The sequence below is a fragment of the Bufo gargarizans genome, chromosome 7 (genome assembly GCF_014858855.1).
Source record: "Bufo gargarizans isolate SCDJY-AF-19 chromosome 7, ASM1485885v1, whole genome shotgun sequence".
Taxonomy (NCBI): Eukaryota; Metazoa; Chordata; class Amphibia; order Anura; family Bufonidae; genus Bufo; species Bufo gargarizans.
Window position 1 is genome coordinate 7,895,887 of NC_058086.1, and position 15,425 is coordinate 7,911,311.

The following is a 15,425-nucleotide window of genomic DNA, read 5'->3' on the forward strand; positions in this document are numbered from 1 at the left end:
TCATTTATTCATGGAAATAAATATTTGCCACTGTTTGTACTTCAGGAAATAGTTTGTCTTGCATATGAATAAAGCTGACCATACACATAAGAGTCGTCGGCTGAACACTTGTTCAGCCAACAGCTATAGACCCCTTTACACGGGCCGAGCATTATCCAGATAATCGCCAACAAGCGTGTGTAAGAAAGCTCCTTATTAGCTGGTGTAAAGGTGGCGCCGATTACCCAATGAACAATTGAAACACTCGTCCATTGGGTATCTGTTACATGATCATGTGTACGGTCACCAAAATCATCGTTTGGCGGCAGTAGATCGTGCCATCTAAAGAGCCTCTGCTGCTGGCAAACTGATTCTGTATGGAGACGAGTGATGGGATTAGTGATCGCTGCTCCCTTTGCATGTAAATGCAGCGGTCTTCTTCACTGATGAGCAGGCAATTGCTTGTAAGGAATGCTTCCTTCCCGACAATTGCCTACTAAATAGTGTGGTGTAAAGGGACGTTATCTCTCCCAATCCTGCTATAAATGTCCCAGATGGGAATACCCCTTTAAATGCACTGGAGGCAGAGCTTAACCGTTCTCTGCATTGAGCTGCCTCACAGCCCCTCCCCTCTGCTCTGAGTGACAGCTGTAGTGATCCCCTGGTTGGATGCTATAGCTGTCACTCTGAACAGAGGGGAGGGGCTGTGAGGCAGCTCAATGCAAAAACCGGTGAAGCTCCACTTCCAATGCACTTAAAGTGGTTTTCCGAGACTAGAACTGATGACCTATCCTCATAAAGTTAAACTGACATTTTTCTTTTTTCTTTATTTTTAGGTTAAAAGATGGAGCTCAGAGTGGGAAACAAGTACAGACTGGGCAGGAAGATCGGAAGCGGCTCCTTTGGAGACATCTACTTAGGTAAGCTGGCTGTACTGGTATTTAAAAGGGTTTTCCAAGACTTTACAACTGATGACCTATTCACTGGATAGGTCATCAGTATCTGATTTGTGGGACCCCCGCTGATCAGCTGTTTGGGAAGGCAGTGATGCTCCTGTGAGTGCTGCGGCCTTCTCCCTGCTCACCAAGCACAGTGCCGTACATTGTATAGCGGCTGTGCTTGGTTGGTATCACAGCTCAGCCGCATTCACTACTATGGGACTGAGCAGCGCCTAGGCCACGTGACTGATGGACGTGTCTTCATTGGCCTAAGAAAAGCTGAGAGAAGGCCACTTATCATTAGGATAGGTCATCACTATGGAAGTCTTGGAATACACCTTTAACTGCTCAAAAGGAAATTACATGAGTCAAAAAGCAGAGGGAACGGCCTTTGTTCACTTATTTTTATTATTTTTTAAACACAAAAAAATAAAATAAAATAAACCTTCTGGTTCCTCAGCTTTCAACCGAAATCCAACATGTTTGAACTTTTATTTTCATAGGGGTTTATTTATTCCTCTCCCCATTGAAATTAACAAGCTCACCCTGATGTAGCTGTTCTTGTATGTGTATAAAGGGGTTCAGGAAACATTGCTTTTGTTCAGGCGGCCATTTCTCCTTGCTCCCCTGGTTAACAGGTTGGCCATGCATACATGGTATAAGCTGCCGCCAGACGCCCCTCGTGTTGCTAGTCTACTTAGGATGCTCCCATACACATCAGTGTGTTGCTGCCCAAGAACGGCAGGTTGTGACCACAATCTAATGTGCATGGGGAGCTCCCGAATCCATGACAGATTATGGCTGGGAAGAGAAAGATTAGGCAAACAGAATTTTTTTCGCCTGATCCTTTTTCTCTCCCAGGAGATAGGCTGCCACCAGATGATGGGGGAGAGAACAATTGGGCGTGTTGAATTTCAATGTCTCCTGGAAGATGACTGCTGCTGAGGTATTTGGCAGCGGCTTTCTCTCCCCATTAACGAAATATACACACTCGGATGGGAGTCGGGAAAGATGTCTGACAGCTACTGAATGTGTAAGGACCGTTTTCTTCTGTTAGTTATCCATTAAGGGAGTTTTCCAAGATTTGCATATTTATCTATCCCCAGGATAGACAATCAATATGAGATTGGCGGAGGTCTGACTCCTGGCACCCCTGCTTTTCTGCTATTTAAAGGGGTTGTCCGAGTTATTTTGTTTTTTTCTATGTTCCTAACAAGGCAAATATAACACCTTTCCAATTACCTCACTTTCTCCGGTGACCGGTTTCTCAGATTTCACTGAGGGTCACATGACCTGTGATGTCAGCTTCTCTCCCTGCTCTGATAAAGGTCGTTTACAAGTCTGTAAACTAGATATCACTGTGCTGGCCACGCCCCCTTCACTGCCGGCTGTCTGCTCTGTCCTAAGATTCTTAACCCCTTCAGCTGCACACACTGGGTAGCTCTGCAGGCAGTGAGGAGACAATGCTGGGCACTGGAGCTGACATACTAGAGAGAGCATTGCACAAGAAGGTAGGGGGAAGATCCTGTGTGTATTAGCAGTCTCATTATACAGGTGGGACTTGTAGTTCTACACATACAACATGCTGCAGAGTCTCCCAGCAGGCAGACATGTCACTCAGGGCAGCTCTTGTATCCACTCCCTTAGCAGTGTCATTATACAGCTGGGACTTGTAGTCCTACACATACAACATGCTGCTGAGTCTCCCAGCAGGCAGACATGTCACTCAGGGTACCTCTTGTAGCCACTCCCTTAGCAGAGCGGGGGGAGGGGCAGAGATTGTTTTTATTGCATGTAAACAAAGGGCCAGAAAAGAACCAGGGAAATATATTTATTTTTGCATAAAACTTGCTTAGTTATATATTGCTGCCCATCAGATTTTCAGTGCTATATTTATTTTTTCATAACTCGGACAACCCCTTTAAGGAAGCTGCTGCGCCCCAGGGAGCTTTGCAACCTGCTCGCAACTTACAAAGCATAGCGCTGTCCTTTTTGGATAGTGGCTGTGCTTGGCATAGCAGCTCTGCTCCATTCACTCGAATAGGACTGAGCAGTGCCTAGGCCACGTAACCGATGACCCAACCGTTACAGGCCTAGGAAAAGGCTGCAGTGGTCACCGGAGCATTGTGAACTCTTCAAACAGCTGATCAGATGGGTGTCAGGAGTCTGCCCCCATCAATGAGACATTGATGACTAGGCTTGAGCGAATTGACCTTTGGATCATAGATACGAACTCGATTCGTTCAAATACTTCCGTATCTGTACAGCATTAAAATGTATTGGCTCCATGGAGCCAAAGTTCATTTGGCCCGAAGTCGCGCAAGACTTTGGTTAATTCCTATTGTATTCATAGCTGCGTATTGAAACACTATTTCAAATAGCAATCAGAACTAGGCTGAGGTACCAGCGAGTACCAAAGCCCACTTCAGCTTTCTATTTTACATTTTTTCAATACACAAATATGGAAAAAGTATGAATTAACCGAAGTCTCACGCAACTTCGGGCGAAATTAACTTTGGCTCCACGAAGCCAATACATTTTAATGCTGTACAGATACGGCATTAACATTGAAGTATTCAAAAGAATCAACTTCAGAGCTATGATCCAAAGGTCGATTCGCTGAAGCCTATTGGTGACCTGTCCTGCGGATGGGCTATTATTGTGAAAATCTCGGAAAACCAATTTAAGAGATGATGGGTAAATATCACAACTTTAATGGTAAATGAGTGGCATTAGGTTTTCCCATATCTGTGGCCAGTTGCAGCATGGTGACCTGTATTACATGCACGGATGTTATTCTGGCTCAGACAACCAGGATCAGAGTTTCTATTTCTGGGTGTTCAGGGGGAACATCTGCTGACTGGCCTCCATTCCTGGGTACTGGAGGTTTTCTGTGTCTGGAAACAGTCTCTGTTCTGCCCTCACCTCCTCAAGACAGTCATGAGGGTTACGGGAGTCCCTTGGGATTACTCTATGTGCAGACATTGGACTTAAAGTATTGGCTGCTGAACGGGGACAAGTAATGTAAAGACGGCTCAGACCTGACATAATCAGGTGCTTGGCTCATCCTTTCCTACTGTGTTCCCAGCCTGGCTGAGTACAAACAGTTTGTTAGGTTCTTAGAAATGCTGTTAATAGATAAGGACTTCCTGTGCCTCCCAGACTGGGCCTTTTTGATAGTTTAATTAACCCTTAGGGTCTATGCTCTGTAAATAGTCTCGTCCACGTTAAGATGTTTGTAGAACCTAGACTAAAGAAGTGCAGGGATTTGCCCTTTGTTCACACTATGGTTGGTATCTGGACTCCTATGAAGCTCTTCTGCTTGATCTGTATCTGTTTTGGGTCCGTTCATCTTGTCAGTCAGAAATATTTTCCCCAACAACCTGCGCCCCCATATTTTATTTCTGTTTATGACTGTGATACTGTTCAGTAAAGCAGTACACCGACAAACATTTGGGGGAGATGGCTGGCTCAAGGCTTCATTCACACTTCGGCATCATGGTTCTGTGTCACATTCTTGTATTTGGACCACAGGGCTGGCTCACATCTGGAGCAGGAAAACGCTTTTCATAAATGAGCCAATGTAGGATTTACTGTATTCAGGCACAAATGTGAAGGCTAAGGTCCTTATTACACCTACAGATCCTGCAGGCGATTATTGGGAGGGAAGTGTTCCTTCCTGGCAATCTTCTGCTTGCTAGAGGAGAAGACCACTACTATCACATGCAGCGATCTCCTCAGTTACTGAATCATTGTTTGCCGGCAGCAGAGCGCTGATTACACGGCACAATCTGCCGCCGGCAAACGATAATTTTTTTTAAACCCGTTAAAAGACAGTTTGCTTGTTCATCGGGCTTTGACAACGGACGGCCCTGTAATGAGAAAAAAAAATTGGCTTGAGTTTGCATTTTAACTCTGTAGGAGAGGGGCAGACGAGCTGATGGTATTCCCTAGTACAAGGGATGGCATGTTGTAGTCTAACATGTCTGATCTTGGTCGGGGACATGCGTGATATTCCCCTTTTATGAGACTGGCTGACCCTAATGCACATGGACAGCTTAACGTGTACTTCCAGGGATACGCTGCTGCTGGATTTGACATCAGGTGTGGACAGGTACAATTGCTGAGGCAAGTCTATGATGCCTGGGGACTATCATGCACAGATCCTATTATTTTCTACCATAGGACCCATGCAAGACTGTCTGGACTTCGTGCAGTTACGCTTCTCCATGTCCCCAATGTCCAGTTGAGCTGGAGAGCACCTCTGAAGGTGCACCCTGACAAATACTTCATGGACAGAGCTGTCTGAACACAGTACATGTAACTGCTTTCACTCATGCATAGCCTGGCTGTGTACGAGGAAGGATATCCCGAGTATTCCCCAGAGCTTGTGATCTGTTCAGTGGCTGATTTGCCTGCGCTGCTGCAAAGGGAAAACAGGATGTTTCTTGCCATTTAGAGGGAGTGGAAAGGGGGAGACAGCTGCAGCGTAAGGGGTGCTTGCTGGGGGCTCTGCAGCTGCTCAGACTGCCATCTTGGCTGTAGAATGTGGGCGGCTTGTGCTGAGCAATGGGTTAAGAAATTGTGCTGTTCATGGACCGTAAGAGACCTGACTAGACTAGGTCTGTGTACACGGAGTGTGTGTGGAGGAGAGCAGCTCCCTGCCCCCATCCTCTGCTATGTCTACCCCCATCTGCTGGGCTCGGCCCAGAGCTTCTGGTTTATCTCTGATTAGACATGCAAAGCAGGATCCCCGGAAGGGTTCCTGAAGATCCAACCATAGGGACTTCTGCTTTTTCTGTTATAGATGTGCCTTATTTGGGGCCCATTGGTTATAAATTTGTATCTGGATCATACCACCTTTTGGTGATGACGACAACCTGATAAAATGTCCCTGTAATCCGCATTAGTTATATAAGAGTGTGCTGTTAGCTCAGTGGCCTTGCTTACCTAGCGCAGTTATCTCTTAATTTGCACTGTTCTGATTCATCCCCAGCTATGTTAACCATACCATTAGCAGGTGGTTTATGGTTATAGTCCAGTGACTCAGAGCGGCCTGTCGTATGACTGTGTGCTTGCTTAATGGCTAAAATGTCAGTGGAGTGACAGAATGTCACCTGGGAGGGACTCGTATCAGTTTTATGCTCCAGAAGAATATCGGGACATTAAACGGTGTCCTCCTACCAGTATATGTGAACTCGGCCTAAAGATTACAGCTTGTTGGTCTGAAATCCCTTTGTGTGAACAGGAATTTTCTAGTCATTGGCAGAGAAGACTGGAGTGAATGAAAGACAGGCGGTCTCAGAAGTGCTAAAAAATACAAAAAGTGTCTTGCATATAAATGTGTCTTTTGAGCATAGATTTTCCATATCGTCAGTTTATCTATACAGTTAAAGCTGGTTTTGCAAAAGAAATTTCCTGCACCAAAAAAGCCACTGCCAGAAACTGTCTATTAAAGAGGACCTTTTATGGGATTATGTGTTACAAACTGGTATGCTTACCAGATAGGGTGGCTCCTACAGATGCAAGCACTTAATTTTATTTTTTTCTAAAATACCCCTCCGTTTTGCCATTTTGTCCTTTGCTGTTTTTGGCGCCTAATATGTTAATTTAGACCATCAGTACAGGGAGGAGGAGACATTTGGTTTCCTCAATGGGAGTCTCCTTCTCCCTGGCTGTGACGCCGTCTAATCGCAGCAGAGAGTCACAGCCAGGGAGAAGGAAATGCCCATTGAGAAAACAGAATGTCTCCACCTCCCTCTACTGATGATCTAAATTAACATATCGGGCGTCAAAAACAGCGGGGGACACAATGGCGGAACAGAAAATAACAGAACAAAAAAAGGTCTTGCATCTGTAGGGGCTGCCCTATCTGGTAAACATACCAGTTTGTAACCTACAATCCCATGAAATGTCCTCTTTAAGGCAGATTATCAGTGATTTATAGTTCCTGTGAATGCTCGTTCCCAACAATCTGCCTGTGTAAATGTGCTGCCGATCACACAATGAATGAGTAAAACTCTCGTTCATCTGGTGATCCTGTCGTTCGTGCACCTAAATTGTTTCTGGGCAGCAGATCGTACTGCCTAAACAGCATCTGCTGCCCAGAAACAGCGGCGCTGTATGAGGGCAAGGCGATCCCTCGTCCCCATACTGTGGAAGTGATCGGTCTCCTCTGAGCAGCCGACTGTCGGGAAAGTACGCTTAGAACGCTACTGCACCTCGGCACGTGTAAATGCACCTTAAAGGGGTTCTCTGGGAATTAAGAAAATGAAAATACTTAAAGGGCTTCTGTCAGCCCACTAAACCGTTTTTTTTTTTGGGGGTTAATAATAATCCCTACACTGCAAGCTCCCTGTACATCAGCTAAATATTAATTTTTGTTCAGTAGATTTTGTTAAAAAGCAATTTTTATAATATGTAAATTACCTTGCTACCAGCAAGTAGGGCGGCTACTTGCTGGTAGCAGCCGCATCCTCCTCTCATGACGCCCCCTCCGCTGTGTGAGTGACAGGGCCAGGGAACGGGATCTTTCTCTGCTGGCCCTGTTTGAATTCAAAATATCGCGCCTGCGCCATACCTGTCTTTAATCGGCGCAGGCGCACTGAGAGGCGGCCGCTCCATCCTCAATGCGCCTGCGCCGATAACGTCACATCTACACCAGCCTCTCAGTCCGCCTGCGCTGATTAAAGACAGGTACGGCGCAGGCGCGATATTTTGAATTCAAACAGGGCCAGCAGAGAAGGATCCCGTTCCCTGGCCCTGTCACTCACACAGCGGAGGGGGCGCTATTGTACTATGCATTCTGTATTAAGAATGCTATTATTTTCCCTTATAACCATGTTATAAGGGAAAATAATACAATCTACATAACACCAAACATGCTGATTTTTCTCAAGCGTGTGCAAAATGCATTACAATGTTTTGCACTTGCGCGGAAAAATCTTGCATTTTCCCGTGACGCACCTAGGGTTGGACGATATCAAAAATATTCAGACGATAACGATATAAATTTTTTTATCGCGATAACGATATATATCGCGATAAATACCCGTTTAAAAGAAAAAACAACACAAGGAGACGTTTTACTGTATGGGGGGCCACAAGGAGACGTTATACTGTATGGGGGGCCACAAGGAGACGTTATACTGTATGGGGGGCCACAAGGAGACGTTATACTGTATGGGGGGCCACAAGGAGACGTTATACTGTATGGGGGGCCACAAGGAGACGTTATACTGTATGGGGGGCCACAAGGAGACGTTATACTGTATGGGGGGCCACAAGGAGACGTTATACTGTATGGGGGGCCACAAGGAGACGTTATACTGTATGGGGGGCCACAAGGAGACGTTATACTGTATGGGGGGCCACAAGGAGACGTTATACTGTATGGGGGGCCACAAGGAGACGTTATACTGTATGGGGGGCCACAAGGAGACGTTATACTGTATGGGGGGCCACAAGGAGACGTTATACTGTATGGGGGGCCACAAGGAGACGTTATACTGTATGGGGGGCCACAAGGAGACGTTATACTGTATGGGGGGCCACAAGGAGACGTTATACTGTATGGGGGGCCACAAGGAGACGTTATACTGTATGGGGGGCCACAAGGAGACGTTATACTGTATGGGGGGCCACAAGGAGACGTTATACTGTATGGGGGGCCACAAGGAGACGTTATACTGTATGGGGGGCCACAAGGAGACGTTATACTGTATGGGGGGCCACAAGGAGACGTTATACTGTATGGGGGGCCACAAGGAGACGTTATACTGTATGGGGGGCCACAAGGAGACGTTATACTGTATGGGGGGCCACAAGGAGACGTTATACTGTGGGGGGGGGGCCACAAGGAGACGTTATACTGTGGGGGGGGGGCCACAAGGAGACGTTATACTGTGTGGGGGGGGCCCACAAGGAGACGTTGCACTGTGTGGGGGGGGGCCCACAAGGAGACGTTGCACTGTGTGGGGGGGGCCCACAAGGAGGCGTTGCACTGTGTGGGGGGGGGGCCCACAAGGAGGCGTTGCACTGTATGGGGGGGGGGGCCCACAAGGAGGCGTTGCACTGTATGGGGGGGGGGGGGCCCACAAGGAGGCGTTGCACTGTATGGGGGGGGCCCACAAGGAGGCGTTATAATAAGGTGTTATGGGAGCGAGGAGGCGGGAGAGCCGGGGCGGCCGCTGCGGGAAGTAAGTTTATAACTTTGTCATCAGACAGAACGCACTAGTGAGGCAGCCGCAGGAAAAGTCTCTCCAGAGACAGTACTCGCACAGCGCCCGGCACTGGTGGGTGACGACGGTGATGATGTCAGATGGTGGGTGGAGACTTGACTAAGGGAGGCGGAGCAAGAAGGAGGCAGGCCAGGAGCGAGAGGAAGAGCAAGGTGCAGGGGCGGGCTGTAAGTGATCAGTCAGTTCCTGAAGGCGAGTTGTTAGAAGCGGGCGGACGCACGTTTAGAAGAGGTCAGCGCACAATGTGAGCTGACCTCTTTGATGACGTCACAAAATACAGCGGTATTTAGGAAACGGCCATATCGACGTTTTTTTTAATACCGCGGTATATCGTGATACCGGTATATCGCCCAACCCTAGACGCACCCGCATCTTATCCGGCCCAAAAACATGATGCCTGTGTGAAAGAGGCCTAAGGGGTACCAATACGCCTTGGACTTTTCCCCTACATTCAGCAGCACAGGGAATGGCTTGAAATGACCAATAGCAAAGCTCCCATACAGTAAGAAGATTTACTATTGGATGGTTTGGGTGGGCACCAGAGCGATACAGTGCACTGCAGCAGGGGAAACCGGCGGGAGCTTGAAGGAGGAGGGTCTGGCTCCCTGCACAAGGACTCTGGGTAACATGGCGGCTGAGGAGCTGAAGAGGACTCCTCAGAGGTGGCAAACAGCCCTGGACATCAAGGTAACGGCGCATGTATACATCACACTGCCCTACATACATCACACACATGTATACATTACACACTGATGCGTGTAGTGTATGTTGTGCACTGTGTAATGAAGGTAGGCAGACTATTATAGCCAACTGATAAAGTATAGGGTTAATTCCGCTATATTGGACCAGACTTTATCACTTGGCTATAATTGCCTGATGGTACTTGGTAATGGTCCCCTGCATAAATACCCACCTCTAAGGCCACGTTCACACCACCACAATTTATTTCTGTTCTGCTCCGTTAGATGAGCAGAGCAACAAAAATAACAGACGTGATGGATCGGGCATGTAAGGTTGGGTTTTTATCATACATTCAACCTACACAAAAAACGTATACATTAACGGACACCTCAGACAGATGCCATACTGTAGCATTCGTCACCATGGAGTTCCATTGTAAAAAAAAAAAAAAAAAAAAGTATACTCTGCCGACTATGATGGGATCCGTTCAGTTTCCGTTCACGAGCCTGTCTTTTTACCAGACAAAAAAGTGCTGCATACAAGGTTTTTTTGTCTGGTCTTTTGACAGAATCTGCATCAGAGGCTCCAAACGCAGCCTCCAACGTAGATGTGAGCACGCGCAGGCCTGCGTATTAGGTATTTGTATTACTGCAGCTTTCGTACTCCTCAAAAATGGTCAGAGGAGTATTTTTACTCTTCTGGAAAAAACGTAGTGCGACCCATGTCTGCCCACATGTAACTTGGCAGATATAGGTGCGGACGGTTTTCTATTTTGTATAGGTATCTGATTTCTTTCTGATATAGAATATGGGATTCAGATTGCAGGAAGAAGAATGTTGGTTGATCTGCTTACATTTTAAACCTTGTTTCCTTGACTATTTTAGTGGTAGAGACATGAATGCACATTTCAGGCTTTGAGCATACAGTGCTGCATTTTGTACTGTAATATGCTGTGCGATTCTGAACCGGATTGTTACATTTCAGGCAACCATATCTCAAACTCCATTACATTGCATCAACAACCATATTCAGATCCATATGATCCACATTTGAGGTCGATGTTTAAATTTTTTTTTTTAATTCTATCAAGACATGGTCAGGAAGAAGGTTAGGCTTCGTTCAGCCTTTCCGTTCGCCTGAGCCCACAGGCCCCATACACTATGATGGAGTCCGTTAGGTTTCCACTCAGAAGAAGATGTGCATTCAGCACTTTTGTCTCAGCTTCAAAAATCTTCTGAGCGGAAACCCAACGAACCCCTTTATAGTCTATAGGGCCTGTGTACTCCATTCGGCTCAGTTATGTGTTGAATCCGTCCTTAGTTTTTCTGCCCCTAAACGGGGCAGGGGAACGGATAGGCTGAATGGTGATGTGAACGAAGCCTAAGCCTCTTGCCTGATCCTTCAGACCTCAGATATGCCAGTGCAAATAAACATTTTTATGTAATGTTTTTGCCATCTACAGAGATCCCTAATTGATCTTTACAGGAGATTGTGTGCTTATCCCCAGTGATCATCTGCAGATGCATTGAGTTCTGCGTGTGGGAGTTGAGCGCTCAGTAGAGGGGCTGCAGGATACCTTTCAGGGCAGGTGGTGGTAAAATTGAGTACACAAGAAGCCGACTGAAGGGTTTGTTTTCGTTGGTGTGTCTACATTGATATCTAGTTAAGAATCCCTCCTTTTGATCTTTGGTTTGCACCTGGACTGAGTGGTAATTATCCTTTGTCTGAAAGGTGTACAGGTGCTTTAGGGCGACCTCATTGGAGGTCTCTTTTTTTTTGAAGGAACATCTCTACTCGTTTATGGAGGCCTCTATGTATATTTGGCTTCACAATGGCATATTGAATGGGTCTGCTCAGTTGGAGATTCCTGAAGATTGTTCCTGATTGCTTTGTGGTTTACTCGGGGTAAGCATGACGAAAGCTGTGGAGTCTAAAATGGAAATTGAGTGTATTAAAGGCTTTGCTTTCCATCTGTACTGCAATGCAATCTGAGGACATTGAGCTACAGTAAATCCTATCTTTCTAAAATATTTGCATTAATCAGCTTCAGCATTGAAACATGTCATCCCATTATTATGGGATAGGGGGCAGTATGCTGTTAACGTATTAGAATAAAGCTGATGTCTGGGAATTGAGAAACATCCTTCCACCAGCCCTACTGATGGGCCAGGTCTCCACAAGGACCTTCCACAAGTCAATGTTTATTATGGCCTCAAAAGATCCTCCTTTTTAAAGGGGCTGCCCGGGAATTAAATATTGATGACCTATCTGATCAGCTGTTTTAAGGGAGTCTCTTCATGCAATACCAAGCACAACGCCTTACTTTGTGTAGTGGAAATGCTTGGTATTGCTGGGGCTGAGCCGCACAAAGGACATATGACTGAGGGATGCGACTCTGTTTCATGTACCATATTAGTCGTCTTTGCAAGATGATTCGGGTCTTTGCCAGAGTGAAGAGCAGTGACTAAAGTAAGTATTTCTCTCTCTGCTACATGCACACGACTAAGTATTTTGCAGTCCGCAAATTGCGAATCCGTAAAAAAAAAACAGATTATGTCCGTTATGTCATCTATTTTTTTTTTTTTTTTGTGGGGCTACGGAAAGGACATACTGATGTGGACAGCACACGGTGTGCTGTCCGCATTTTTTGCAGACCCATTGAATTTAATGGGTCTGCATCCTATCCGCAAAAAAAACGGAACGGACACTGAAACAAAATACGTTTGTGTGCATGTAGCCTTAAGCCTCATGCACACGGCGATGCCTGTATTACGGCCCTGCAAATTGCGGGCGCCAGCCGTGTGCACCCCATATCCAGAAGGTCCTGTGTGGAATGGAGGCACAGATCCCCATGGAAGCACCACTGAGTGCTTCCATTGGGTTTCTGTCCGTGCCTCCGCAGCACAAAAAAATAGTGCATACGTTACTTTTTTTGGGTGCGGACAGATCATGGAACCATTCAAGTTGCATGAGGCCTAATGCACTATTTTTTTTACTTTTACCAAAGATTCCTTTTAATATAAATCAAATTTGCCCCAAATTCTATGACCCTCCACACGTGACAAGGAAGAGGAATGGAGAATGTGCTCCTTAATATTCAACCATAAAAATATAGATTTGTCTTCGGTGTACATATGAATGGATTCCGTGTGAAAGTAAAAGCCGATTTGCATGAGAAATGGTTACTGAGTAATTTGTGTCCTTGTCAGAGATTTGTGCCGACTTGTTTTATGTGCTTTACACAACAGGAGACATTTGTTTGTTTCTCGTGTTTCCACAGGTGCAAATATTGCCACCGGCGAGGAGGTCGCCATTAAGCTGGAATGTGTGAAGACAAAGCATCCTCAGTTGCATATTGAGAGTAAATTTTACAAGATGATGCAAGGGGGAGGTAAGACCTGTTGGCATACCCTGCCTCTGATATTAAAAATTGAAGGCAGACATTTTTAATTTTTTTATTTTTTTAAATAGTTATGGGGTAAAGTTATAAAACACCCTAAAACTGGTTGTCATTGCATCCTACTTTTGGCTTTATTATCTTCTACGTACAAATTCTCATCTTGATTTGATTTGGTAACTCATTATCCCAGTGTACTACGGTCCACTGGCAGTAGCGATATAAAACTACCAGTGCTCATATCTGCGTCATGACATTAGGAGCTCAGCGGCTGATGGCAATCTGCTTTTGTGTCTCTTTACATTAACGTCTTGTCTGACAGTGGGGATTCCTTCCATCAAGTGGTGTGGAGCAGAGGGAGACTACAATGTGATGGTGATGGAACTACTTGGCCCTAGCTTGGAAGACCTGTTCAATTTTTGTTCTCGCAAGTTCAGCCTGAAGACCGTGCTGCTCCTGGCAGATCAGATGGTAGGTATGAGCCACCATGATGGATGAATGCAAATGCTTCATGTTTTACACTGACTTTTTATTCTTGTGAAATAAACATTTTGTTTAGTAAGGTTTTTTGGTCCTGCTGGTTCAGATAGAAAAGCCAGTGTTCACAGGCAAATTATATTTGATTCCTATTGCTAACTGTAGTGAGTCAATGGGTTTAAAGCCTGCGATGAGAGCAGTTCAGCCCCATTGGTCTTTGCTCTTTCTCTAAACCCACCACTGTATGTTGTGGAGATGCAATACATGGTTGATATTTGGAGCGCTCCTCTTTAACTTGAGTAGAGGTGTGGATGGTAGGTGAATATTGTAGTAATGAATGTTTTTGGCTTCACTTTTTTTTTTTCCCCTGTCCCAATGGCCTTTGAATACACTAAAGTAGTGACCTTCCCCCCCAGTACTTTGAGAACATCTAGTCCCAAGGCTGGGCTCAGATGGGAGTTATGATTACTGGGAACATATGTGGACGCACATTGTGGACTCCGTGTGCATCAATTTTTTTATTTTATTTTTTACTGGACCAATTCGTCTTGGACAGAAAATAGATAGTAATGGTGCATGCTGAGGGTTTCCCTGCACGGACCAATGATCCATATGGAAAATAGACTTGAGAATTGCACCATTTAACTTAATGAGTCTGTGTGTTATGCGGGTGCAGTATGGATAGCACATAAAACATTGGTGTCTAAATGAAAGGCTCACGTGAACACTGAGGCTCTGCAGTGATGTGCCGTTCCTGCACATGTGACTGCTGAGGCCACTGATTGGCTGCTGCAGTAATATGAATGGGAATGAACATCCTAAATTCTGGCCAGCTAGAGCCACTGTGCTGGAACGGTTGAGTGAATGTTGTTTTACCATCCCTCCAGATATGGCTTGTTGCTCATTAGTAAGCGGTTTCATCTGAGCAGATTGATATACTAAATCTTTTATCTACAAAACGATATACTTTGTAAACTGATATTTTCTGCTTAATGTATGTTTAGGAGCAGGGTTAAGCGAATTGAGCATTGGATCTTAGATCTGAAGTCGATTCGTTAAAAAACTTAATTTGTAACTGTTTCCGTGTACGTCATTACAATGTATGTGCTCAGTGTAGGAAAACTTTCTCGGCCGAACATTTCGGTGAAATTAGTACGGTATTCCTATCTGCGTATTTAAAAAAAAAAAAAAAAAAAAAAACACTTTAAAATAGGAATACTGAAGTCTCGATCAACTTTGGCCGAGACTACGTTTTCCTACACGGAGCACATACATTTTAATGCTGTACAGAAATGGCATTACTGTACAAACACTTTCATTATTTATTTATTTTATAAATCGACCTCGGATTTTTGATCCAAAGCTCGATTTAGGAGTCCTGTAGCTGTCAGGAGTCCAATGGGTGGTCCAACTTGGTGAATAAGCATAGAAAGATCAGGGATTTCAGTCTGTTAAAGGTACAAGTTATGGTGTTATACTACTGAACTTTGGGTAGGATGACAATCGATAGATGAACTCATTGATTTGGTGTTAGTTTGCATTGGACTGTACGCGGGCTGGAACAATTACTACCACGGTCATTTCTCCCTCATTCAGTTGTATTGCTCACACTGATTACACAGGAGATGTGCTGCCTGTAACTGGGCATCTTGCATTCTGAATGAAAGATGCAGTCAGCTCATAAGCAAGCATTTCATGTTTTGTTGGCTGGTT

At 45.3% G+C, this 15,425-nt stretch overlaps 1 protein-coding gene across 1 annotated transcript in view; it reads left to right on the forward strand.

The window, feature by feature from the left end:
* Positions 1-15,425, forward strand: part of CSNK1E (casein kinase 1 epsilon) — a 51,517-nt gene that overhangs the window by 22,264 nt on the left and 13,828 nt on the right. Inside the window, exons 2-4 of the mRNA XM_044300936.1 lie at positions 816-899; positions 13,119-13,229; positions 13,558-13,706. Coding sequence (XP_044156871.1) covers positions 824-899; positions 13,119-13,229; positions 13,558-13,706 — 336 coding nt within the window. The 5' untranslated portion in view covers positions 816-823. The remainder of the gene's footprint in view (positions 1-815; positions 900-13,118; positions 13,230-13,557; positions 13,707-15,425) is intronic.